Source organism: Carcharodon carcharias, chromosome 10 (assembly GCF_017639515.1).
Source record: "Carcharodon carcharias isolate sCarCar2 chromosome 10, sCarCar2.pri, whole genome shotgun sequence".
Classification (NCBI taxonomy): Eukaryota; Metazoa; Chordata; class Chondrichthyes; order Lamniformes; family Lamnidae; genus Carcharodon; species Carcharodon carcharias.
Window position 1 is genome coordinate 150,458,406 of NC_054476.1, and position 26,086 is coordinate 150,484,491.

General features: G+C 40.2%; 1 protein-coding gene across 3 annotated transcripts in view; it reads right to left on the minus strand.

Annotated features, from left to right (window-relative positions):
- rpa1 (replication protein A1) overlaps nucleotides 1-25,831 on the minus strand; it is a 55,684-nt gene extending 29,853 nt beyond the window's left edge. The window contains exons 1-9 of one of the 3 annotated variants that reach the window (XM_041197732.1): nucleotides 25,667-25,807; nucleotides 23,415-23,485; nucleotides 20,229-20,276; nucleotides 18,496-18,568; nucleotides 16,271-16,379; nucleotides 8,995-9,083; nucleotides 7,847-7,930; nucleotides 7,179-7,311; nucleotides 2,265-2,367 (exon numbers count right to left, since the gene is read on the minus strand). In XM_041197732.1, the coding sequence (XP_041053666.1) occupies nucleotides 2,265-2,367; nucleotides 7,179-7,311; nucleotides 7,847-7,930; nucleotides 8,995-9,083; nucleotides 16,271-16,379; nucleotides 18,496-18,568; nucleotides 20,229-20,276; nucleotides 23,415-23,447 (672 nt within the window). In that variant the 5' untranslated portion in view covers nucleotides 23,448-23,485; nucleotides 25,667-25,807. Of the gene's footprint in view, nucleotides 1-2,264; nucleotides 2,368-7,178; nucleotides 7,312-7,846; nucleotides 7,931-8,994; nucleotides 9,084-16,270; nucleotides 16,380-18,495; nucleotides 18,569-20,228; nucleotides 20,277-23,414; nucleotides 23,558-25,595 lie in introns of those variants that run through there. The other 2 variants (XM_041197731.1, XM_041197730.1) reach the window with 2 other exon arrangements.
- Between the last annotated feature and the right edge of the window lie 255 nt (nucleotides 25,832-26,086).

Sequence of the window (26,086 nt, forward strand, 5' to 3'; positions counted from 1 at the left end):
TCCCTGAAGGACCTCACGGACAGCTTCGTACAGGGTATTGTGAGAGACTTTGCTGCTCATCGTGTCAGTGACCCCAAACTAATCTCCATTAAGGCAACAACCTATAGACTTTATGCAGACACCAGGCAAAGCATTTTCACCTTACAAATTCAAAATATGAGGTTCATTTCACTCCTTTGTGGAAACAGTGGCAAGCTTACAGGCTTTGATCTTACATTGCCTCTGCCCTGCGCACACACAACTACTATCGGTTATACCCAGCACATCTCATTGAATGTAAATTTGCATTGTATCACCAGCCCCTTTGAACTCCACCTTTCCTAACAATAAAACCCCTTTCATAGTACAAATTTTATTAGTAATATAAACGTTGCTTGGTCTCTGCTAGCTAGGTGCCAGGTTTCACTCCCCTTCTTGAATGCTCTATTCAATAAAATGCAAATGTAATCTACCTTTCTGGCTTTAATCCAATTAAGACACACCCATAGACTAAACCTCTTTTAAAAACACAATTTCCAAAAATGTTATATACATTAATAGCTTCATGACAGTAGAGAATTGAATAATCGTCCCAGGAGAAAAGTCTGCAGGGCTACAGGAAAAGGACAGGGGAGTGGGACAAGATGAAATGTTCTTGGAGAGGTGGCATGGACATAACAGGTCAAATGGCCTGTTTGTGTGACTATTCTATGACTCAATACTATAATTGATGATTGCGCATTTACATTGATAGTATATAAGCCATGCATGCAGATTCTGTTCTTAGTCAGTAGAGTTAGCTCACCTCTGCAGCTTTCCTACAGTAAGCTAAAACATCCTCAAAACTCAGATTGGGTGGCAGAGTGAGGGGAAAAGATTGGTCTTTCCACTCTTCATCCATATCTAGGACAGGATCAGCAATGAGTACAGTTGTGATGTTTCCCCATGATCAAATTAGCCTGCTTACAGTCACCTCTAGAGTCAGAGTCATTATTACAGCACAGAAGGGCATTTGACTGATTGATTCCATGCTGGGTCTCTACAGAGCAATCCAGTCAGTCCCATTGCCCCATTCTATCCCTGTAGCTCTACAGGTTTGTTTCCCTCAAGTGCCCAACCAATTTCCCAAAGTGCAAGTGTTTATAGAACACCTACACAATGAGTTAGCATCTTGGGAAAGACCAAAAAAATGGGGTATAGAATTAAAAAATATATATTTTTTGAATAGTTACATCTTTTTAAAAATACTGCATCTGAGAAAATGCTTTTTCATGTGACGTATGCACGCAGTTTACAAAGGATCATATTTCTGTGACCCCAGGCATTCTAAACTGAAGTCAGACGCACAACTCAGAACACCCAGCAGCTGGGGACAATTCGCCAGCCTGCCTGTTAGAAAACAGTGCAAGAACCGTTATAAATTACATTAATAGAAACCGTTCTGATATTGGAAAAAGGGTTAAAAGCCTCATTTGCATAAAATAACTGCATTTAATTGTGGCAATCATTGCAGCTGCTAAAATTATATTTTAAATTAGTAGGGAAATAGAAATTCAGCTCGCACACTTGAGTCTTCAGAAAATGTTAACAGGTAGACAACAGGACTGGATCAGCTAACAAGATTCTTCAATTTTTTTGGCAGATATTTTTGGCATGGCAATATGAAAATGATATCTGAAAGGCAGTTTGTCAAATCAATTAGAGAGTAGCTCTAAATCCTTCCGTTAAGTGCAATCATCAGGATGGCCTGAAACCTAATGTTGGATCAGCGCTGGCTGTGCAGACCACAGAAAAATCAGGTTATGGCAGGTCTTCAGAAACCACGGGACAGTCTGGTGCCAGACTGTGAAATCTTTGGCCTGCACGGTGCTCTAACATGCAAACAAGTATTTGAAAAGCTATTATCAACAAATCATTTTAAATAGTATATTGGATTTTTTCCCCCAAAAAGCCTTAATAATGAAACCAACATGGCTAATAAAAAAATTAAAACAAATCAATACGCAATTTTAAAAAGGTTTAAAAAAATAAGTCCATCAACTCAATCAATAAGTTGACTTTAAAATATGCTCTATGTATAAACAGTCCAAACAAAGATAGATTGATTTGGTCACCATGTACAAAGATTTCCCTTAAGGCCTAGTCAAGCAGCAACTGAAGACTGCCCCCTGCTGACCAGCACAAGGTTTGCTGAAGATGAAGCTGTTTACTGGGACCACCTCCTGGTGCTGAGTAAACAAAGCACAAAACTGATTGCAGAGAAACATTCATAGTAGGATTCTTACACTCTCATCTAGCAGCTCAATGGAAAACAGCTTTCCCTCTCCACGGGAGTTGCTCCACGTTCTAATCTGACTCTTATTGGTAACACGAGCCCGGATTGTCCACCTAGGGAAAGGAGAGATTTAATAGAGCCTTTTTATTTCACAACTTAAGCCAATTCAACAGAATAGACTCTGAGCAGAGATTATACCGAACAGCCTTGTTAATACTCTGGCAAAACAGACAAAAATCAATTTGTAGAATATTCTAAAATGTTTTGTTACTTGTGAAACACTGTAATGGATTAACGTAATCAACAAAAGAGAAGCAGGACTTGTCCTCAGGAAAGAACACTTTTTTCTTCTTCTATGCGTTGCACATCTTGGAAACTTACATCAAAGTTACCCATGAACAAGTACTGTTAGAATATCTATGTACATTTAAGATGCCTTGAGCAAGCAATATTGCAGTTACAAATGGGGGGCAGGTTAGGGTTACTTTGCTCAGCCAATATTTCTTTCCCCCACAGTCCAGGGGAGACCTGACTAGACACAAATATCTGAAGTCTGATCAACTCTCCAATTTTGTTTGGCCCGACTATTCATATTTCAAAAAAACACCCATTTTATTTGCTCATCTAAAAATTCCCTAAGGCCAGGTCAAACTCAATCAGTAGCAACATCCCTGGCAGAGCTCCATTAACATTCAGAAACATTCTTACATGTAGAATACTGCAAGTACTGCACATTTTATGGTGTATCTGAGTTAATTAAAAAGCAGCAACTAATATAGTGACTTCACCTCCCCAGCCTGTTACCCAAGAATGTCTTAATTTATTGACAAACCAAGTGGCTGCTCAAAAGTATTTTTCTTAATAAAAGTGATAACCAACTTGTTTGGCAACTGCATACATCAGAGCAACCTTGTGCATCCCACACTTTTGTTTGCCCCGCCACTGGCAGCCATATCTTCAGCTGCCTAGGTCCTAAATTCTTGAATACCCTTAAAACATGCTCTCCCTCTTTAGGAATCCAGTTAAAACTTTGCTCTTTGACCAAGTGTTAGATCACCTGTCCCAAGGTCATCTTCCATAGCTGTGTTAGATTATGAAACATAGGTTTTATTACATGAAAGGTGCTATATAATTTCAACTTTTTGCTGTTAATGCTACATTTGAATGGAAGGAACATTTAAAGTAATGATACGATGCAGACAGTATGAGGAGATAAGCTGTTAACGCAGAAGAGCATAAAACTATGGTTCATTTAAAATCAGAATTTAGATGGTGATGGAGCTAATCTTTTGGTGGATCTCAGCTGTGGCTCAGTAGAAGCACTCTTGTATCTGAGTTAGGGGGTTGCAGGTTCAAGTACCACTCTGGAGATTTGAGCACAAAATTCAGGCTGACATTCCAGTAATGTAACAACATGATCCATTGGAAGAGTTGTTCTCTTTTTGGATAACATTAGTCTGATGCTGTGTTTGTACTCAGGTGGACTTAAGTGATCCCCTGGCACGATTCTGAACAGCAAGGACATTCTCTCTGGGGTCCTGGCAATATTTCCCCTCAACCAACATTACTCAAACGTTGAATCTGTCATTATCTCATTACTGTTTGTGGGACTTTGTTGTGAATAAATTAATTATGGTATTTCTTACATCACAACAGTAACTACGCTTCAAAGAAAAGTAATTGGCTGTCAAGCGTTCTGAGATAGAGTTGTGAAAGGCACTATCTAAATGCAAATTCCTTCTTTAACCAATGCCTATTGCTATCCACATGGTAGTAGGAAAACTTCGAAGTTCCAAAAAAAGTAATACAAATGTCAATGATTTCTAATAGAGATAACAAGATGGGGAAGGCAAGAATCAATACTTTAAAGCATTAGGAAAACACCATCAAGTAAGGTTCATATGACTGGCAGGGTTATTAAGGGGATCACAAATGTGGCTGTAAAGGAGAATGATAAAAAAGAGCCATGGCAAACAGTGTGCAAATGAGACCCATTACCAGCAAAGGAGTGACATTATTAAAACCAACGGTGCATCTTTCCAAAGGACAGACACCAAGAAGTAGAACAGCTACATTAAACAATTGGGACAAAAAAGTAATAATTTTTCAAAAGCAATTTGGTGAAGTGCTACTGATGTATATCCACATTGGGAATAATAAGTTTGGCTCTTAAAGCAATAAATCATAACTCAAGTTCTTTTGATGTGGCAACCAAATTAACAGATGGCTATCAAGATATTGGGTTTCAAAAGGCATTTTATAAAAGATCCACATGAAAGACTGAAACTAAAAGAATTAACTGCAAATTAGCTAGCTGAACTGAAGACTGACTTAATAATTGAATTTAGAAGGAGACAAGTAAAATATCTTCTCTATAGCATGCTTTTTTAAAATAAAAAAGTCATCTGTGGGATGAGGAGTACAAAAGTAACCATGTCATGCTGCAGCTGTGCATAGCCTTTATTAAACTACATCTGGTGCACTGCCTTCAGTTGAGCACAAAACCTCAGGAAAGATGTATTCGCCTTGGAGGGGTCATAGTGCAGATTCACCAGGTTGATACCAGACTCAAAAGACTAAATTATGAGGACTGGTTGTAGAAACTGATTTTAGAAACAGGTTTGGTTTGCATTGCTTTGATTGAGGGAGCAATCTAACCAAGGTCTGAAAAAAGGATTCAACAGTTTTGCTGCATCAACCGTTTTGTGTGTTGGGAATCCAGAGCAAGGGGATATAATCTTAAACATTTGAGTTTGGCCATTTAGGAGTGAAATCAGAAATACTTTCTCACTTGAAGATAGAGGGATCTGAAGCTCACTCCTTCAGAAAGCTGTGTATGGCAGATCAATTGAAATGTTCAAGACTGGAATGCATCAAAACATTTTATTGTTATTAGTAAGACCACAGTAATAGTTCAGTGGTAGGGCATCTTATCCTTAAAAATTTCATCAATATATTAGAGGCTTATAAAAGGATGACAATTTATGAATCAGGGCAATACGAGAATGTCAAATATATTTCATCAGCAATGGGGAAATAGAGTATTGTTGGTAGGGGGGCATTATGCAGACCTTCAAAATGACAGGTAAAGATGATGTAGTTGTAATCACATTATCTGGTGATAAAGATGTTAATTTATTTAAATTAGATCTCCCATGGTGCTGCCTACACTATTTTATAAGTGACAGGAGTTTTGTGTCATACTCTACACAACGCATTATATAACAAAGGATACATGTTTGGCTTGGCAACCCTTTTCCGACAGGCATAGAGTGTGACTGCTTTGAGGATAACTGTTTATTGCTAAGGTGTTTAAACTGGTTTGTTCCCTTAAGGCTAAAAGCACCACTGGAGCACAGCATACCAGACAAATGATCTTTTAACCGGTCTATCACCCCACATATAGAAATGCTCCAAATTAGGAACATCCCAAGATCAATTAGAGGCTAATGGCAGAGGGAAGTTTGTTGTTATTTCTTTTAAAATATAAAAAAAAGTCAGCTGCAGTTCCTGTTTTCTTCCCAAGTCAGCAGGAGGAATAAGTTTATTGGACCCCTGGTGCTCAAAAATCAGTAGCTGCTTGTAAATACTCAGCACCTCCTCTTGGGCAGAGGCCAACTTTTCCAGGTCAGTGGAAAATCAGCAGCAGATACTTGGCTCTTTTAACATTTACAAAAAAGATTCAATTGTAATTTATAGTTATGTCATTTGGCCTAAAAATCAAGTGCGATACTTTCAATAGTGTCAATCGTCTCCATTGAGTTATAACGACACAGAAGGCTGCTATTCGGTTCTCTGTAGAGCAATCCAGTCAGTTCCATTCATTCGCACTATCCCTGTAGTCCTGCAAGTTTATTTCTCTCAAGTGCCCACCCAATTTCCTTTCAAAATCATCGATTGTCTCAGCTTCCAAGAATGTTCCAGGCCATTACCACTCACTGCGTGAAAAGTCCTTACTCACATCTTTCCATATTTCCTGACAAAACCTTAAATCTGCATCCCCTAGTCCTTGAAGCATCAGTTAATGCAAACATCTTTCTTCTGTAGCACGTGATAAGGCTGAAGCTACAAAACTGGAGGACATGAGACTAAAAAAATTGCATGAAATTTCTTTCTTCTCTAAGAAATATAAAAACACCCAGCAAAAATCAGCTATTGCTAATTTGATTTTTAAGCGGATAAATATTTGCTTAAGATAGCCTAAAGGTTATAGGCCCAAGTATAGACAAAGGGGATCAAATACTCCATTGTATTTTGTACTACTAGGACAATGGAAATGTCATGTGAAATGCAACTTGTCAATTAGAATAATGTAATGCTATATTGATATCCTATAATTCTGCATGATTACCCTTGGGAGTTAGCGATTAGCCATAGATATTGATCTCTCTCAAATTTTTTACCCGTTATTCACATCCTTCAGGAGATTGAATGAGCATACAATCCAAGAAAGAACAAATTATACCTGGTCTACTGAAAGATTGGGTTTGATGAGACAAATAGTCTCCTTCTGTGTCCTGTGCTTTTACTTATGAAGATGCAATTTTCACAATGTATGCATGGCATGTTATCATGTACAATCCAAACACCAATTTTTAAATTAAAACCTTAGATGTTTCAAAGGAAAAAAGTGTGGAGAATGACATTGAAGCAGGTTGCAATTCTAATTCAGAAAACTACTGTAGTGAAATTTAAACATCAATTACTTAACCTGAAGACCAAATTAATTGTGCAATTGCTATTAACAAGTTTGTGTTTCACAGAAGGCAAGATATTAATATTTACCTAATTTCTATGGAGAGAATCGCAGATGCACTGTTAACCTCAGAGAAACAAAATGCTAACCCTAAAAGTGCAGGACCAAACCAATCACCCACTAACATTGAATCTGCCATACAACTAGAACAGGCTGGAGTTCACTTACTTGGACTGGTAGGGGTTAAGGCAGGCAATGGGTACCACTTTGATCTGTGACCCTCCAGTGCTGCTGGGTAGTCCTCTGATACCACCAGGTTTGCTTGGTATCCTGTTCTCATTTTTTACTAGAGTACTGTGAACTATAAGCAGATATTTTGCACATTAATGCCATCCTTCCTTAAAAAAAAGTTGAAACTTTTATACAAGGCTCTAGGCAATGTTCATGGTTGATTTTACAAATTCACATTCAACAAAATTAAGTGTACCGAATAGCTATAAGACTCAGGAGCAAATTAGTTATTTTCTTCTGAGATTGCCTCTTCGTTATCATTTACTAATTAGAATCATAGCATTTTACAGCATAGGAGGCAGCCATTCAGCCCATCATGCTGAATCTCTAAGAGTTATCCACATACTCATTCCCTGCCCTTCCAATTTTATCTTTTAAAAAGCACTTTAAAAAATACTTTTAAGTGACGAAATTACACTTATTAGGGCCATGCTCCATTAAGTTCACTGAAATATTTAGAAAGGAGCTCCAGCATTCGCATCTTTACAAAATTATGACCATGAAATAAGCATTTTTAAAAAGTATATAAATCGTGGGAAAGCATTTGAAGCAGTGCAGGACTTTATCAATATAAATATGAAGGGCTTGACACCATAATTTCTTACCTGAAGCAGCATCAGATGCATAGCTATTTTGCAGTGGTTTAACTGCTGGCTGGTTGGCAAGAGCAGCTGGCTGCGGTGTCTGACCTGCATAATGCCAAAATTTAAAAATGTTGGTGACCTACGCCAATTTAAAATGAAAAAACAACATTCTCGGGGCGGGGGGAGAAAGAGAGGAGAGAGAGAGAGAGAAAAACTAGAAAAATCAAAGCTCAACTTAATGTTATTTTGCATACCATAGAAATGTTACAGCACAGGAAGAGGCCATTCAGCCCATATTAAAAGAGGGGGAAAAAAAGCAGCTAGCTGCTCATTTTTAATCCCATTTTCCAGCAACCTGGTTTGTAGCCTTGCAGGATACAACACTTCAGGTGCATATCCAAGCACCTTTTAAATGAGTTGAGCATTTCAGCCCTAACCACCAATTTAGGTAGTGAATTCCAGACACTCACCACCCTGAGTGAAAAAGTTTTTCCTCATGCCTCCTCTAATCCTACCAATCACCTTAAATCTAATCCACTTGTAACTGACCCCTCAGCTAGGGGAAACTCTTTCCTATCTACCCTATCTAGGCCACTCAATTTTGTTCACCTCAATGATGTCACCCCTCATTCTCCTCTGTTCTAAGGAAAACAACCCTAGCCTATCCAATCTTTCTTCATTGCTGCAATTTTCAAGCCCTGGCAACATTCTTGTAAATCTCTTCTGCTCTCTCCACAGCAAATTATGTCCTTCCTGTAATGTGGTGGCCAGAACGGGACACAAAATTCCAGCTGTGGCCTAACCAATGTTTTATAAAGTTCCAGCATTACATCCCTGCTTTTGTATTCAATAACTCATACAATAAAAGGAAAGCATTCCATCTTCTTTCTTTACCACCTTATCCACCTGTCCTGCCACCTTCAGGGACCTATGGGACTTGCACTCCAAGGTCTCTAACTTTCTCTACCCCTGTCAATGTTCTCCCATTTATTGAGTATTCCCTAGCTTTGTTCACCCTCTCCAAATGCATTACCTCACACTTCCCTGGATTGAATTCCATTTGCCACTTTTCCACCCAAAGCATTGAATCATACTAATGTATCATAACCAAACATACTCATCTTTAATACAAGTTAAACTATGTGAAAAAACTCTTAGATGACACTTGCCTTCGTTGATTGGTACCGGATTACCAATTTTCCCATTCACCTGATCGGCTGTTTTGACAACTTTCAAGTCAACAATCACCACTGCACGTCTAGAATGGGGGAAAAATAAATCAAGCATATAAATGACCACTTGCTTAGCCTACTAATTTGCTAATCTTTTAATTCTATGAATAGTCACACAGTCACATTTTACCACATCCCAGCAAGAAGTGAGACAGTCCAATCTGTAGTAAAAGATTGAAATCCTTTAATGAGATGAAACCTCCACCAAATTAGAACTGCTTTAGAGGATCATGAATTTTTAAAATGAATCTTGGCACTAAGACAGTAGATTTTTTGCAGGAATAAGGCAATCTGATGGAATAGGTTTAACAAATTGAAGAAAAGTGACTTAAGAACTGAACCTCATACTATCAGCAATGTTAAATTACTATTTAAGCTTCTTTCAGTTTACGCCTACATTAAATCCAAGGATCACCATTTTTTAAAAAAAATGCGTCCCAAACACCATTCCATTGAGTTAAATGCACTCATACCTACTGCACCAAGCACCCCCAACATTGTCCTGTTGTGCCACCCACTCAACCACTGTCAAGCTCATCAACTGCTGCCCCAAAAGCACATTATTCTATTCTATATCATCCATGTGCCCCCTCAACATTTCTATGCGCACCCACACACAACCCCATACACTGCTTCATGGTTCATCATCCAATTTGCATCCAAACTCTTCAACACATGACTTAACCCTAATGAGGATGAGAGGATGTAATTAAAGTGTAACAAGCTTTCCATGATAAATATAGGCACAGAAGCTTAAAATGGAAAAGGCTGATTGGATGTGTACAGACAGCAGATTTGTATTTTTTTTAAAAAGGCAAAGACAAAGGAAGAAACAAAAGTGAGACAGATTGAGCATAAAGTAAGACTTTTCAAAGAACTTCACAGCCAATTAGCATACAGCAATGTCTCACAATCAGCAATTAAGTAAATGACCAGTTAATTGGTTTTAAAGTGGGGCTGGCTAGGACACTGGAATAGCACAAGAGGCAGACAGGGCCTCAGAATCATGTCTCATTTAAAAGATAGCATGTCTGGCATGCAACACTCCTCAGCACTACCCTGAGGTATTATACAAATGTGTTATTCAAATCCTGACATAGTGGCAACTATTTTTACTGATCCAAACCTGAGTGCTTTTAATTGGAGTTGGAACATTGAATATCTGAACTTGAACAAGATGCAGTCAATGCTGAGCCAAATGGAAATATTTTCAGCATTGAAGAGACTCCCCAGTGAGGTTTTGGCTATATTCATCCTTGGGTGCATTTGTCTTTTGGGTTAGCCTCCCAACAGGGAATGTTTCACATCAGACTTCTACAAGGCCGATAAGCAGCAGTTCCAGAGCTGTGATCATGTGCCAAGGTGCAAGTACCTACCTTCCTTCAGTCCTTGATGCATTTGATATTGGAGAAAACAAAATAGATTGATAGAATATGCAGGCAACATAACCACTAATTTGGGTTACATTTAAGACCTCTGCTCTTCATTGTTGACTCTTTGCGACTCACTCAACATGATTTTTCTAATCTACCATTATTTTTTAAAATACTATTTAAAATCGAGGCCACGGTTTGTTCTCAACTATTTTTGCACTTTTCAGTACCCTACACTTATATTCCTGTTAATATGCAATTAGAAGCATTAGTACCGCACTATGAAGGGGCCAGTTTCAGAAACAGCCTGAGAAATCATTAGGTTGTGCATAATATTGGTGACATCTGATGTATGCAAACAACTTTTGTGATGAAGGGGAACAAACTTGGAACAAAATTGAGACAGGCTGTCCGACGAATAAATAAAAGTAGCTTCTCTTCAGTTCTGGAGAAGTGTCATATGGACTTGAAATATTAACCCCATTTCTCTATTCACAGAAGCTGCCAGATCTGAACTGTTCTAGCAATTTATGTTGTATAAAAGTGCCTTGTAGTGTTAAATAAAACAATGTAAATATAATCTTTCTGGGACATGCTAGGTTAAGTAGTGTCTGGAACGGTGCATGGCAGCTAAAGAAAGAAAGAGAATACAACTCTTTTCACACATTTCAAATTGAACTTGGATCCAGCACAAATTTGTTCATATGTGCACTAGAGCTGGTTATGGGCTTTGCCAACTTCAGCACTGCAGTCGGAAAACTAAATTGTCCACTGTCAAAACATCTTGGCAGTTAGATTACAGGGCTTATTGTGCTTCCGAATAAGATATAGGTACTCTTTCTGCACGATGGTTGTTCCTTCGGAGCGAACTCAGTGGACCATGCAGTCTAATCCTGCTGCTATTTTGTGCATTCAATCCTATATTGACTCTCCATTATAAGACTCGATATTATATATATTAAATGCAGCATGACAGAGGTGTTTTAAGTTGCAAAGATGAGAGAGAAATGCTGCAGAACTGAATTTGCTTACTTTTCATTGTTGTAGCTGCAGTGTTGCCCAATACATGGAGCGGGATAGCGGAAGAGAAGTTGGGTGGTTGATCATTAATGGGAGAACATAGTTCAGACAGTAGGAAAGCAATCAAAGACGTTCACATTTTCAATCATGGCAAGTAGTGATAAGAAAGTTTGTGGCCCAGCAAGTAGCATGCCTGCCTCCAAGCCAGTAGCTCCTGGTTCAAGTTCCGCTCCAGGACTTGATGGCCAAGAAAAGTGTGTTCATATTATGCCAAACAGATGTGAATATCAATTAGCAAATCCTTCCAGTATGCGCCAATGGGAAGTGGGAAGAGAGGGAGAGATTCCTGGTCAGCCATTTCATGGGAAGAGAATTGGAGCCTCTACCACCACTATTCCTATCTCCGGAATACAATAAGATTGTAAAAACAAGTGTACATTGCCACAGCAATTTGGACTCCTTGGAAGGCCAGTTGGCTGGATAACCTGTGTGGATCAGACTGGTGCCAACAGCATGCGGTTTGATCCCTGTTCCAGCTGGGATGGAGTTGGGACCTGCCTCCTTGCCCTACCCATGGTGGAGATTGCAGTGCTGTGGGTCAGGTAGAGAACTGAAGCAGCAGCAAATAATATGATGCTTGCATTAACAGTTGGCACGAGCAATCCAACAGTGGATGAGAGTGCTCTCTCTTTCAAATGAATGCTAACAAGTCCAAATGGATTGCAATATTGTTCTGTGAAATATAGCCAAATGTTTAAAAAAAAACAATGCCATTCTTGTGGTTAGTTACTTCCTGTGGTATGTAACAATGCTTCCATTTGTAATTTGTCTGCTGTCCCATGTTCAGTTTATCTGGAGCCAGACAAGCCCAATCTCCAAATGAGCAGCTCCAGGAAATTTGTGTTGATGCCGAGGCAATGGATCAGTCTTAACACTGTCAAAAGAAATTTAGACAAGTTCACTACTTTTTCCCTTCGAATGCAATAAGTGGTAAGCCAAGGTTATATTTCTAGGGCCAGCTAAAAAAATTTTTTTTTTTTTTTTTTGCTATTCATTGATGGGATGTGGGCTTCGCTGGCTGGGCCAGAATTTATTGCCTATCCCCGGTTGCCCCTGAGAAGATGGTCAGCTGCTTTCTTGAACTGCTGCAGTCCATGTGGTGTAGGTACACCCACAGTGCTGTTAAGAAGGGAGTTCCAGGATTTTGACCCAGCGACAGTGAAGGAATGGTGATATATTTTCAAGTCAGGATGGGGAGTATCTTGGAGGAGAGCTTCCAGGTGGTGTTCCCATCTATCTGTTGCCCTTGTCCTTTGAGATGGTAGTGGTCGTGGGTTTGGAAGATGCTGTTGAAGGAGCCATGGTGAATTCCTGCAGTGCATCTTGTAGATGGTGTACACTGTGCGTCAGTGGTAGAGGGAGCGAATGTTTGTGGATATGGTGCCAATCAAGCAGGCTGCTTTATCCTGGATGGTGTCAAGCTTCGAGTGTTGTCGAACGGCACTCATCCAGGAAAGGGGGGAGCATTCTATCACCCTCCTGACTTGTGTCTTGTAGGTGGTGGACAGGCTTTGGGGAATCAGGAGGTGACCGTTAGTCGACACAGGATTCCAAGCCTTTGACATGCTCTTGTAACCGCAGTACTTATATGGCTAGTCCAGTTCAGTTTCTGGTCAATGGTAACCCCGAGGATGTTGATAGTGGGGGATTCAGTGATGGTAATACCATTGAACGTCAAGCGGCGATAGTAAGATTCTCTCTTGTTGGAGATGGTCATTGCCTGGTACTTGTGTGATGCGTATGTTGTCAGCCCAAGGCTTGATATTGTCCAGGTTTTGCTGCATTTGTACATGGACAGCTTTGGTATCTAAGGAGTCACAAATGGTGCTGAGCATTGTGCAATTACTAGCGAACATCCCCACTTCTGACCTTATGATGCAAGGAAGGTCATTGGTGAAGCAGCTGAAGATGGTTGTGCTGAGGACACTACCCTGAGGAACTCCTGTAGTGATTTCCTGAAGCCGAGATGACTGACCTCCACATCTTCCTTTGTGCTAGATATGACTCCAACCTGTGGAGTGTTTTCCCCGATTCCCATTGACTCCAGTTTTTCTAGGGCTCCTTGATGCCACACTCGATTAAATGCTGCCTTGATGTCAAGGGCAGTCACTCTCACCTCCCCTCAGGAGTTCAGCTCTTTTTTCCATGTTTGAACCAAGGCTGTAATAAGGTCAGGAGCTGAGTGGCCCTGACAGAACCCAAACTGGGCATCAGCAAGCAGGTTATTGATAAGTAAGTGCCACTCAACAGCATTGTTGATGAGCCCTTCCAATACTTTACTGATGACCAAGAGCGGACTGATGGGGCAGTAATCGGCCAGGTTGGATTTGACCTGCTTTTTGTGGACAGGACATACCTGGGCAACTTTCCACATGGCCAGTAGATGCCAGTGTTGTAGCTGTACTGGAACAGCTTGGCTAGAGACATGGCAGATTCTAGAGCACAAGTCTTCAGTGCTATTGCCAGAATATTGCCAGGGCCCATAACCTTTGCACTATCCAAAGCCTTCAGCCTTTTCTTGACATCACGTGGAGTGAATCGAATTGGCTGAAGACTGGCACCTCCAGAGGAGGCCGAGACAGATCATCCACTCAGCACTTGTGGCTGAAGATTGTAGCAAATGCTTCAGCCTTATCTTTTGCACTGATGTGCTGGGCTCCCCCATCATTGAAAATGGGGATATTTGTGGACCCTCCTCCTCCTGAGAGTTGTTTAATTGTCCATCAATGTTCACAACTGGACGCGGCAGGACTGCAGAGCTTACAGCTAATCCGCTGGTTGTGGAATTGTTTAGCTCTGTCTAGCACTTGCTGCTTATGCTGTTTGGCATACAAATAGTCCTGTGTTGTAGCTTTACCAGGTTGACATCTCATTTTTAAGTATGCCTGGTGCTGCTGCTGGCATGCCCTCCTGCACTTTTCATTGAGCCTGGCTCAATGGTAATAGAAGTGTGGGGGATATGCTGGGCTATGAGGTTAGATTGTGCTAAAGTACAATTCTGCTGCTGATGATGGCCCAAAGCGCCTCATTGTTGCCCAGTCTTGAGTTGCTAGATCTGTTTAAAATCGATCTCATTTAGCACGGTGGTAGTGCCACAAAACACAATGGAGGGTATCCTCAAAAAAAAAAATACAGGAGGTACATTGAGGTAAAAACAAAAAAACTGCGGATGCTGGAAATCCAAAACAAAAACAGAATTACCTGGAAAAACTCAGCAGGTCTGGCAGCATCGGCGGAGAAGAAAAGAGTTGACGTTTGAGGTAGTTTGTTTCTTATTGCAATATCCTAACTGAAAACACTATTTCCAGAAAGAAACACTGTTACTTCACTTTCACTGGCCCATCAAATTTATCCAAGTGTCTGGATAAACCTGGTACAAGGACAGCTTACTGCATCTTAGCTCATGTTACCCTAGAGGCCATTTTTATTTTTAAAAAACAGAATCTGACACTTCAAATGATAACTGCATATTTCACCTGAAATTGAATATTGGAAACAGACAGTAGCACATCACATTACTATTTCCAACAGCACAGAATCTGCACCATTTTATTATTTTGAGCTCTAATTAAAAAAATCCCTGTCATTATTTAAATATTACCCATCTTCATGGGCTCAAGGCCCATTTCAAAATTTGTGCACATAATTTAGGCTGACATTTCAGTGAAGCCCTGATGCCATCTTTGGAGGTGCCATTGAGACATTAAACCATGACCCTATGAAACTACAATAGAAAATATTCTATGGCTCTATAAAAGAGCAGCAAGGAAGTTGTACCAGTGTCTTGGGCAATAGTTATGTCAACCCATACTACCAGGCTAGTTGTTCTTTTATGTCTCTGAGACCCTGCTGAGTGTAAACCAGCTGTATTTTCCTGTGTAACTGACTAGAAAGAAACAACTTGTGTTTATATAGCACCTTTCACTTTCTTAGGATGTCCCAAAGCACTTTAGAGCCAATTAAATACTTATGAAAGTTTACTCATTGCTGTCATATTGGGAAGCGCAGCACAATTTATACACAAGCTCCCAAAAATTACAATGGGATAATGACCAGATAATTTGATTTAGGGTGTAGGCTGAGACTTAAGTATTGGCCAGGGCACTGGGGAGGACTCTCCTGCTCTTCTCCGAACAGTGTCTTGGAATCATTTACATCCATCTGATTTCCAAACCCTGCCTAAGTTTGTTTCATCCAAAAGGTGGTGTCTCCAACCACACACTACTCCCTCAGTACTACACTGAGGTATCAGCCTAGATTATATAGGAACAGAAGGCCATTCAATGCAATCATGGCTCACCGAACACTTTTATCCTTTTACCCACACTTCCCCACAACCCTTTACATTACTGTTAATCAGAAATCTATCAATCTCTACCTTAAAACATACTCAATGACTGAGTTTCCACAGCCCTCTAGGGTAGAGAATTCCAAAGAATCACAATTATGTGCTCAAGTCTCTAGAGTTAGACATAAAGCCACAACTACCATAACTGACTTAGGGGTGAGAGCATTACTACTATTTTGGGACAAGATGTTACAAAAATACAAGTTCTCTCAAACCTATTCACCGATTTGATCCATACGCGTTGTCTTTGCCAATCTTCTCTTCTTTGCTGCTCTTGAACCAGGCAATGGTAAGTATATTTCTCACTTACCCTTGAATCTTCTCCCCCTCCAGCCCAGGTGAGAGTGTCCTTTATTGTACAGGGAAACCCCTTACCATTTAAACATTAATATAATTTTCAATGCTCACATACCTTCCATCCTTCATCGTATTACAGATGAACCGGTTGATCTGGCAGACACAGTTTACTGCAATGAGGCCCTCATCACCCATGTAGTTCAGCTGAGTTGCAAGCAGGAAAGCTAGAGGATAAGAATTTTACTTTAAATTGATTTTAAGAGCACTTCGCATCTTGCATCCCAACTCTACAACAACAACTTATTGCATCTTTAATGTAACAAAAGTCCCAAGGCACTAACAGGAGTGTTATAAAGGAAAGTATTACAGCAAGCCACAAATGGGAGATATTAAGTCAGATGACCAAACGTTTGGTCAAAAAGGTAGATTTTAAGAAGTGCCTTAAGGAGGAAAGTAAGGTAGAGAGATATAGGGAGGGAATTCCAGAACACAGGGCCTAGACAACTGAAGGTACAGCCATCAATGGTGGAGCAATTATGGATTGAAAAATGCATAAAAGGCCAGAATTAGATATCAGTGTTCCTCGGGGGAGGGTTGTGGCATTGCAAGAGTTATCAGATAGGGAGTGGCAAGGGCCATGGAAAAATTGGAAAAAAGGAAGAGGTTAAGATGTAAAAGCTGCTGCCTCACTAATATTTCAGGGTTACCTCTGACCCCTCATCAATTCATCAACTGCTAATTAATATTCTTTAAATAAAACTGTTGTGATTATGTTGATCAGAGGTTTTGTGTAATTAAAGAATTGGAAAGCAAAAAGAAGATTTTGACCTTTTTATTCCAAAATATTTCCAATATTGTCAGATAAATGTTCATGCAATTCAATAACATTTAAATTTAACAATGCAAATTCCTTCAAGCAACATTTCCATATTGAAAATGGTCTCAATGATATATCTGAATGATCACCACCCAACTTTTCTTTGAAGTTTTGCAAAGTACCAAAGCTAAAAAGGCTGGCAAAAATGAACAAAACTTTGCATTAAAACACATGAAACAATCCGAAGACACTTCACAACAGTGAAATCAGATAAAAATGGACACCAAATCAAAGAAGCATTAGGTGGCGAAACTAAAAGCTTGGTCAAAGAGGTGGGTTTTAAGGAATGACTTAAAAGGAAGAATTGGAGGTGGAAATGAAACAAGTACCAGAGCACAGGGCATGGAGCTTAGGCAGCTGAAGGCAAGGCACCAATGGTTTGGCGAACAGTTTGTGGGGTCCATAAGAGGCCAGAGTCACAGGCACAGAGTTCAGATTGTGTAGAAGCTACAGAAATAGGACAAGGTAAAGCCACAAAGGGATTTAAACAAGAAGATGATCATTTTAAGTTGCAGGGAAACCAGCAGCCAAACGTAGGTCAATAAGGATAGATTTGATAGATGAGTGGGACTAAGTGCAGGACAGAACTTGGGCAATGCTGGAGATTGAAGTTGGCATCCTTTGTGATGGAGAGGGCATGGGATTAGAAGCTGAACTCAGACAAATAGGACAGGAAGACCACAGATAGTACAGTTCAGCTTGAGACAATTTGAGGAGGCGAATTGGTTCAGTTTTCCCAATGTTAACTGGACAAAGCTGCAGCTCCTCCAACACAGGGCATCAGACTTTGAACTAGCTCACATGCAATGTGGGTTAATCCTATCTTTGGTAAAGATTGGGAGCTCTGAACTTCTCAGCAACATAAGCTGCAAACATGGTGTTCCTACCCAAACGTATACTGAGACTTCCGACTATACCTCAACTACACAACTGCTGCTGCTGACCAAACATCAAGTCGTGGATAAGCCAAGACCTTCCTTCAGCTAAACAACTGTCAGATCAAAGCTAACTAGTTCAAACTATATGAAGTCCAAATCCTTCTACATTCTGCATGTAACCCGCTCCTGCATGTGCGCAACCTTAGCTTTTAGGTTTGGACAACTGTGTGCTTCCTCCCCTCCACCTTGCTCCACTGCAAGGCCCTCGATTATCATGATCCTGTGCTCAAATTATTTTAAAAAACACACGCTCAAGCTTGGCACATTTCTCCTCCTCAAAATCTGTCTGCAGGCAAGTTTTCAGTCATTTTTCAATTCCTGCCTAAACTTGAAGGCACTTCACAAATGTATGTTAAAAGCAGCATACAAGTGGTTGTAGAGAAGTTCCAGTTTAAAATTGCATGAAGTAAATCCATGAACCATTATTAGCATGCTAGTATGTTACATAAAATTCAATGAATTGGTTGAACAATTAAATTATTTTTAGTTAGCTAACGCAAACAAATTCTGATCTGCAATACTTACAAGACAGCGTATTGATTCCATCACTCATTAGCACACGATACCTCGGGGGCCCATTTGTAATGCGTCGGATACTCTATGTGAATCAAGATAAATTGTTCATATGGCAGAAACAATATTGGCTGTAAACAACAACTATACAATACAATTGATTTGCTTGATAGTAAGCAGAAGGGGCCATTTCCAGTTTGCAGATTCATTCAAACTGGGATTACCAAAACTTGAACAATTTAATGCTGCAATCCTAACAGCTGTGTTGAAGCCCAATTTGAAACTTAGAAGAGAGAACCAAAAGGGTGGAGTTTCTATTCGGTTTTGTTGGCTTTTTTGGTGCAATTTGCCAGAAATTGATGGAATGCGGTCAAAAGATTGATTTTTTGCACTAGTCTAATAAACATGGTGTTAGACAAAAGTGGCCTCATCCAAGATGAATTAACCACCAATGGAAATTTCTGCCAACTTTGCAGGCCTTCAAGGAAACTTTAAAAATTGAGCTGGTCCTTTTGGGCACTCATGAACCTGTCGTAATAGCTTTTGAAGGTTTTTTTTTTTTACATAGTAGGAAAGTGACTACCATATCTCAATCTTACTAGCAAATGGCTCTGAATATTTCTTTAAAGTCATTTTCCGCAATTTAAATTCAGGTTACTTACAGGTGCTGCACTGACAGGTTAATTTCATGAAAAACTCATTTTTAGCTGCATTAATCATACTGCACCAAATTATCACAATCAAATATATCAATTTTTAAAGCAGAGATTTACTTTTTAAAATTATGTTTTAAAATACATGATTGTGTTGGTTCTTGGCAGATTTTGTGTTGCAAGTGAATTAGGGGTGGAAATTCAGGGAAAAAAAGCACTTCTCGAAATTAGCTCAATTTTGAGCACAACGTGCTCTCGAATTACTAACTGCGCTCGAAAAGAAAACTCTACCCTACAGTTCTAGGTCTATCCCTGTGATGTTTCTGCTGCTCTAAACGAGCCACTCTGTTCAACTATCTTTGGTAGGAGGAAATAAATAAATGTTGAAAATAATTAACAGTTGTCCCACAGAACAGGAACAAAAGCAACACCCATTCTGTTCAACTGACTGCAAAATATCTGCAGCAACAAAACCAAGAATTTCACATTTTAAATTTTTATTAAGAGCAGCATATTATGCTAAATTCTTTTTAAATTATCTAGATGTTTCCATTACACCCTGTAATGAAACAGTGAGATCAACTGATAATTATTAATGTGGCGCATTTGAAGCACATTTTTCTACAGGGGTAACAGAAACCGAAGAGAACACATTGAACTAATCAAGAATCTCTTCCCCATCCCAGTATGGAATATCAAGAGCATCGTTGGCAGTGGAGTCAGTTTCCATCCTCACCTTTTTTCCTATCAATAGTGCCATGGCACATAAATGGGTGGGGAGGGCACAGAAAACAGAAACACTACTTAATATTTTATGGCAAAAAAAAAATTCTGTATGAGAATTGAAGTCAAATCTCACCAATAAGTGGAATAAATTAGCAGATTACAAATTAGGCAAATGATGTATTGTTCATATTTTCAAACCAGTATTTCAATGCTCTGGGACTTGTTTTTAATTCTAAACTGTGGTACTCAAGACTGCAAAATCACTTTTGGCACACAGTTAAGTAGAGACATTCACATGATGTGTAATGCCAAATCAGTTGACATAATTATAAGGCCGTAATATACAACAGAAAAGAAGATACTTACAATAACTTGTAAAAGCGGTTGTGAAGGAGTTCCTCCTTGAACTATTGACTACAAAACAAAGTTGAAGAGTTAGATGTGTATTGTCCTTTTCACAGCAATTACAAACCAACAGTCCTTTGAGTCACCATAAAAGACAGGCTTTTTGGTTGAAGTACTTCGCAATCAAATTGAAAAGAGTTTGTAATATGAGATTATTCAGAAACACTTCATCTCAGGGAAGGTACAGCAACATTTCTTTTCCAGTTAGGAAGGTCCTGCCATCCCTTTAGCATCTCCCCAAATTCATGACATCAGACTTCATATTGCAGACATAAACCAAAGTCTCAGCACTACATGCCACCCCCAAATCAGCATTAAAAACTAGTGCAGCAGTTTCACAAGTATGCGGATTTTCGATGTTAACAAGAATGACAAGTACAAAGTAGGGCAAATAATGACAGTACTCATGGAGCCCACCACATTACGTGACCTTAGATCTTAACTGATATCACCTCAAAGGATACCAAACATGTCATGAAATTGACCTCTCAGCGAGAGTGGCAAATCATGCAAAGAAATAGTAAAAGGTTTTCAGCAGTGTGTTGTGCACAACAGCTTTAATTAGAATTTTAAAGTCATGTTTATGGTTCCTATTTAGATTGTCAAAACAGTCCTACTTTAGAGAATGCATTCTCCAATAGTAATATTGGGTACATTTTCAACATTTCACAATAAAATACTACCTGGTTTGGGCTTTAAACCAACAGGCAAATTTACTTAACAAATACAGAATTACCTGGAAAAACTCAGCAAGTCTGGCAGCATCGGCAGAGAAGAAAAGAGTTGACGTTTCGAGTCCTCATGACCCTTCGACAGAACTGTCGAAGGGTCAAGAGGACTCGAAACGTCAACTCTTTTCTTCTCCGCCGATGCTGCCAGACCTGCTGAGTTTTTCCAGGTAATTCTGTATTTGTTTTGTACTTCCAGCATCCGCAGTTTTTTGTTTTTAGGCAAATTTACTTAATGCTACACACTTTCAGATGCCTGGTCTTCAGTTAAGGAATTTCCTCCCCAAGTCACTGTCTCACTGCCTCTCTTTCCTTCTTTAAGGCGCTCCTTAAAGCCAATCTCTTCAACTAAGCTTTTGGCCACCTGTCCTAATATCTCACATGGCTTGATGCCAAGTTTTGTTTCATAACACAATGAAACAGCACAGAGACAGAAAAGTAAAAAAAAGTTGGAGGAATCCTGTGTGTTAGGGACATGTGGGAGATTATAAAGTTGCATGATGAACTGATATGCTTGGACACCTTTAAAAATGAAAAGGACACAGTTAACATCAGGGGTGTATTATAAAGCACCAGGTTAGGAGCATGAGAAGTTAATTTATTCTTCACAGGATGTGGGCATCACCAGCAAGGCCAGCATTTGTGGCCCATCGCTACTTGCTCTTGAACCGAGTGATTTGCTAGGCTATTTTCAGAAGGCAGTTAGGAGTTATCCACATTGCTGTGGATCTGGAATCACATGTAGATCAGACCAGGTTAGGAAGGCAGATTTCTTTCCTTAAAGGACATTAGTGAACCAGGTGGGTATGACGATCAATGATAGTTTCATGGCCACTATTGCTGAGATGAGTTTTATATTCCAGATTTTATTAACCAAATTCAAATTCCACCAGCTGCCATGGTGGGATTTGAACCCATGTCCCCAGAGCACTAGCTTGGGATCTCTGGATTACATGCTTTATCTCTTCAGAATATATGTAAAAACAATAGTTATTTTCTCTGATGTCACTTCAAAATTAAATTGCGAACAAAGTAGTTGGTGTTGAAATTGGTAAATGCACTGCATAGCTACTGCATGAAGCAGCTATGCAGCTGCACTATTTTTTGAGGTTTCTTTGAATTGGTAATAAATGACCCAGGCTTCATATAGGGAATCAAATTTAATTTTATATTTTAAAAATTAATCCCTTCAAAGAATGGAGGCATTAGCTTAATTGGGTGGAAGAGGTGGGCAGGGGGATTCATTCAATATTTCAATGCAGAACAAGTGCAGCATCTTTAGACTTGCTGCTAATCATAAATTCCTGGATCAGCAAGCAGAGGCTGAATAAAGATGTACTTAAAGAGGACTACTTTGCAGAGTATGGGGACAAAAGGTGTAGGACTAAATTGGAAAGCTGTTTTGAGTAGCTGGCACAAGCTCAACATGTCAAACATCATTCTCCTGCCAGATTCCATCTTATGATCTTTTGACCCAAAAAAGTTTACGAACAGAACTTTACCTTTCTCCTTCAGATACTGACTAACCTATAGAAGTGTACAGCACAAAAATGAGCATGTGCAGCCCAATGTGTCTGTGTGCAATCTTTGCTAGAGCAATTCAAAACTATTTCCTTTGTGGGCACAAGGCACCTGTCATATCCACTGACATAACGAGTGACTGCATGTTAAAGGTGCACTCACTTATTTGGCTACTTTGGGAAATTCTAGGGACATGAAAGGCAGTACAGAAACACAAGTCTAAGTCTATCTCCACCACTGCATATTTTCCTTATGCAAGTAAAGCCAATAAGTAATATTACTTAATTTGATGGCCCCACTGTTGGCAGCCCTGCCTCCAGCTGCCTAGGTATTTGACCAAACCCTTGGTCATCTGTCGTCACACCTTCATCTATGGCTCGGTATCGATTTTGTTTGATGATACTCTTGTGAGATGCTTTTGGAATCATTTTAATTTACACTGAGATATATGTAAACACAAGTTGTGCACATTACCCTGGAAATTCACAACACCTGTATCAAAAAAATACTAGGAATTTACACTTGAAAGGGATAACCCAGTCTAACTCCAGCTGCATTTGCCTTTTCATTCGAAAGGGAAAGTTGAGGGGTTCTTAAAGGTTGCAGCATTGGCCAAATTAAACTCTTGTTTTGCACATCCAGGGCCCGGTGCAGAGGCTTCACGTTCTCTCCCACCACACACCCTATTTTTTTTTTTACAGGAACAGTTAAAACATAATATGCCATTTTATAATGAACTGATGCTATTCCCCCCTCCCCCTTCCTTCTCAATGCACACTGGCACATTTAAGCAACTTTAATTAAAGAATTACTCGCTGCGACACTGGCTGACGGGTCCACACAAAGAGCGTGAAAAATAAAACCGATTTTCATGAGGCAAAAAGTGCTGCGTACGCACCGATATGGCTCCCTCCGACAATCTAATCGCCATCCTTTAGTCCGGCTCGAGTCCCCAGCAGCTTATAAAATTTCTTCCAACCGCTCCCGCTTTCCACCCTGACCTAATATCTCACGTGGCTTGATGCCAAGTTTTGTTTCATAACACAATGAAACAGCACAGAGACAGAAAAGTAAAAAAAAAGTTGGAGGAATCCTGTCTGTTAGGGACATGTGGGAGATTATAAATTTGCATGATGAACTGATATGCTTGGACACCTTTAAAAGTGAAAAGGACAGTTAACATCAGGGGTGTATTATAAAGCACCAGGTTAGGAGCATGAGAAATTAATTTATTCTTCACAGGATGTGGGCATCACCAGCAAGGCCAGCATTTGTGGCCCATCGCTACTTGCTCTTGAACCGAGTGATTTGCTAGGCTATTTTCAGAGGGCAGTTAAGAATTATCCACATTGCTGTGGATCTGGAATCACATGTAGGTCAGGCCAGGTTAGGAAGGCAGATTTCCTTCCTTAAAGGACATTAGTGAACCAGGTGGGTATGACGATCAATGATAGTTTCATGGCCACTATTGCTGAGATGAGTTTTATATTCCAGATTTTATTAACCAAATTCAAATTCCACCAGCTGCCATGGTGGGATTTGAACCCATGTCCCCAGAGCACTAGCTTGGGATCTCTGGATTACATGCTTTACCTCTTCAGAATATATGTAAAAACAATAGTTATTTTCTCTGTGATGTCACTTCAAAATTAAATTGCGAACATCAAAGTAGTTGGTGTTGAAATTGGTAAATGTACTGCATAGCTACTGCATGAAGCAGCTATGCAGGTGCACTATTTTGAGGTTTCTTTGAATTGGTAATAAATGACTCAGGCTTCATATAGGGAATCGAATTTGTGGCAGCCTTATGGGTCAGCAATCATAGAATGATCCGGTTCAATGTGAAGTCAGAAGCTGAAATATTGAGAAACCAAAGGAAATTTATATTTTAAAAATTAATCCCTTCAAAGAATTGAGGCAATGGCTTAATTGGGTGGAAGAGGTGGGCAGGGGGATTCATTCAACACTTCAATGCAGAACAAGTGCAGCATCTTTAGACTTGATGCTAATCATAAATTCCTGGATCAGCAAGCAGAGGCTGAATAAAGATGTACTTAAAGAGGACTAATTTGCAGAGTATGGGGACAAAAAGGTATAGGACTAAATTGGAATGCTGTTTTGAGCAGCTGGCACAAGCTCGACATGTCAAACATCATTCTCCTGCCAGATTCCATCTTATGATCTTTTGACCCAAAAAAGTTTCTTATGAACAGAACTTTACCTTTGTCCTTCAGATACTGACTAACCTATAGAAGTGTACAGCACAAAAATGAGCATGTGCAGCCCAATGTGTCTGTGTGCGATCTTTGCTAGAGCAATTCAAAATTACTTCCTTTGTGGGCACAAGTTGCCTGTCATATCCACTGACGTAAGGAGTGACTGCGTGTTAAAGGTGCACTCACTCAGTTGGCTACTTTGGGAAATTGTAGGGACATGACAGGCAGTACAGAAACACAAGTCTAAGCCTATCTCCACCACTGCATATTTTCCTTATGCAAGTAAAGCCAATAAGTAATATTTTGATGGCCCCACTGTTGGCAGCCCTGTCTCCAGCTGCCTTTTGGAGTCATTTTAATTTACACTAAAAGAGATATATGTAAACACAAGTTGTGCGGGTTACCCCGGAAATTCACAACACCTGTATCAAAAAAAAACTACTAGGAATTTACACTTGAAAGGGATAACCCATTTTAACTCCAGCTGCATTTGCCTTTTCATCCGAAAGCGAAAGTTGCGAGGTTTTTTAAAAAAAAAGGTTGCAGCACCGGCCAAATTAAACTCTTGTTTTGCACATCCAGGGCCCGGTGCAGAGGCTTCACGTTCTCTCCCACCACCACACACACACACACCCCCCTTATGTTTTTAATTGTTCGTGTAAAAAGGTAAGTATGCCATTTTATAATGAACTGATGCTATTCCCCCCCCTCCCCCTTTTTCTTCTCAAAGCACACCGGCACATTTAAGCAACTTTAATTAAGAATTACGCGCTGCGACACTGGCTGACGGGTCCACACAACAAAGAGCGTGAAAAATAAAAATAAAATCGATTCTCATGAGGCAAAAAGTGCTGCGTACGCACCGATATGGCTCCCTCCGACAATCTAATCGCCATCCTTTAGTCCGGGTCGAGTCCCCAGCAGCTTATAAAATTTCTTCCAACCGCTCCCGCTTTGCACCCTGGCGCCAAAATTACCCCAGCACGCGCGCGCGCTCCCACCCGACTACCCCGATGCACTGGCGATGCGCAAGCGCCGTCAGCCTCTCGACGGGGCAACTCGGCTTCATTCCTTGCATTGCGCAGAGGCGCTGCTTATAAATCGGCGGGGGGCTGGGGTGGGGGGAAGGGTGGACGTACTGTGCGTGATGACGTTGAGGCCCGCTGCGAGCCCGGCCTCCCACGACGCCGGCGATGCGCAAGCGCAATCAGCTCTTCTGCCCGACGGCTCGGCTTCATTGCCTTCACTGCGCACGTGCCTGTACCTGGTGCTTCGCGGGGCGGGGACATGTACATTGCGTGATGACGTTTGAGCAGGAGGTGGTGGAAGATGCACCAGGTGCATGCTGACTGGA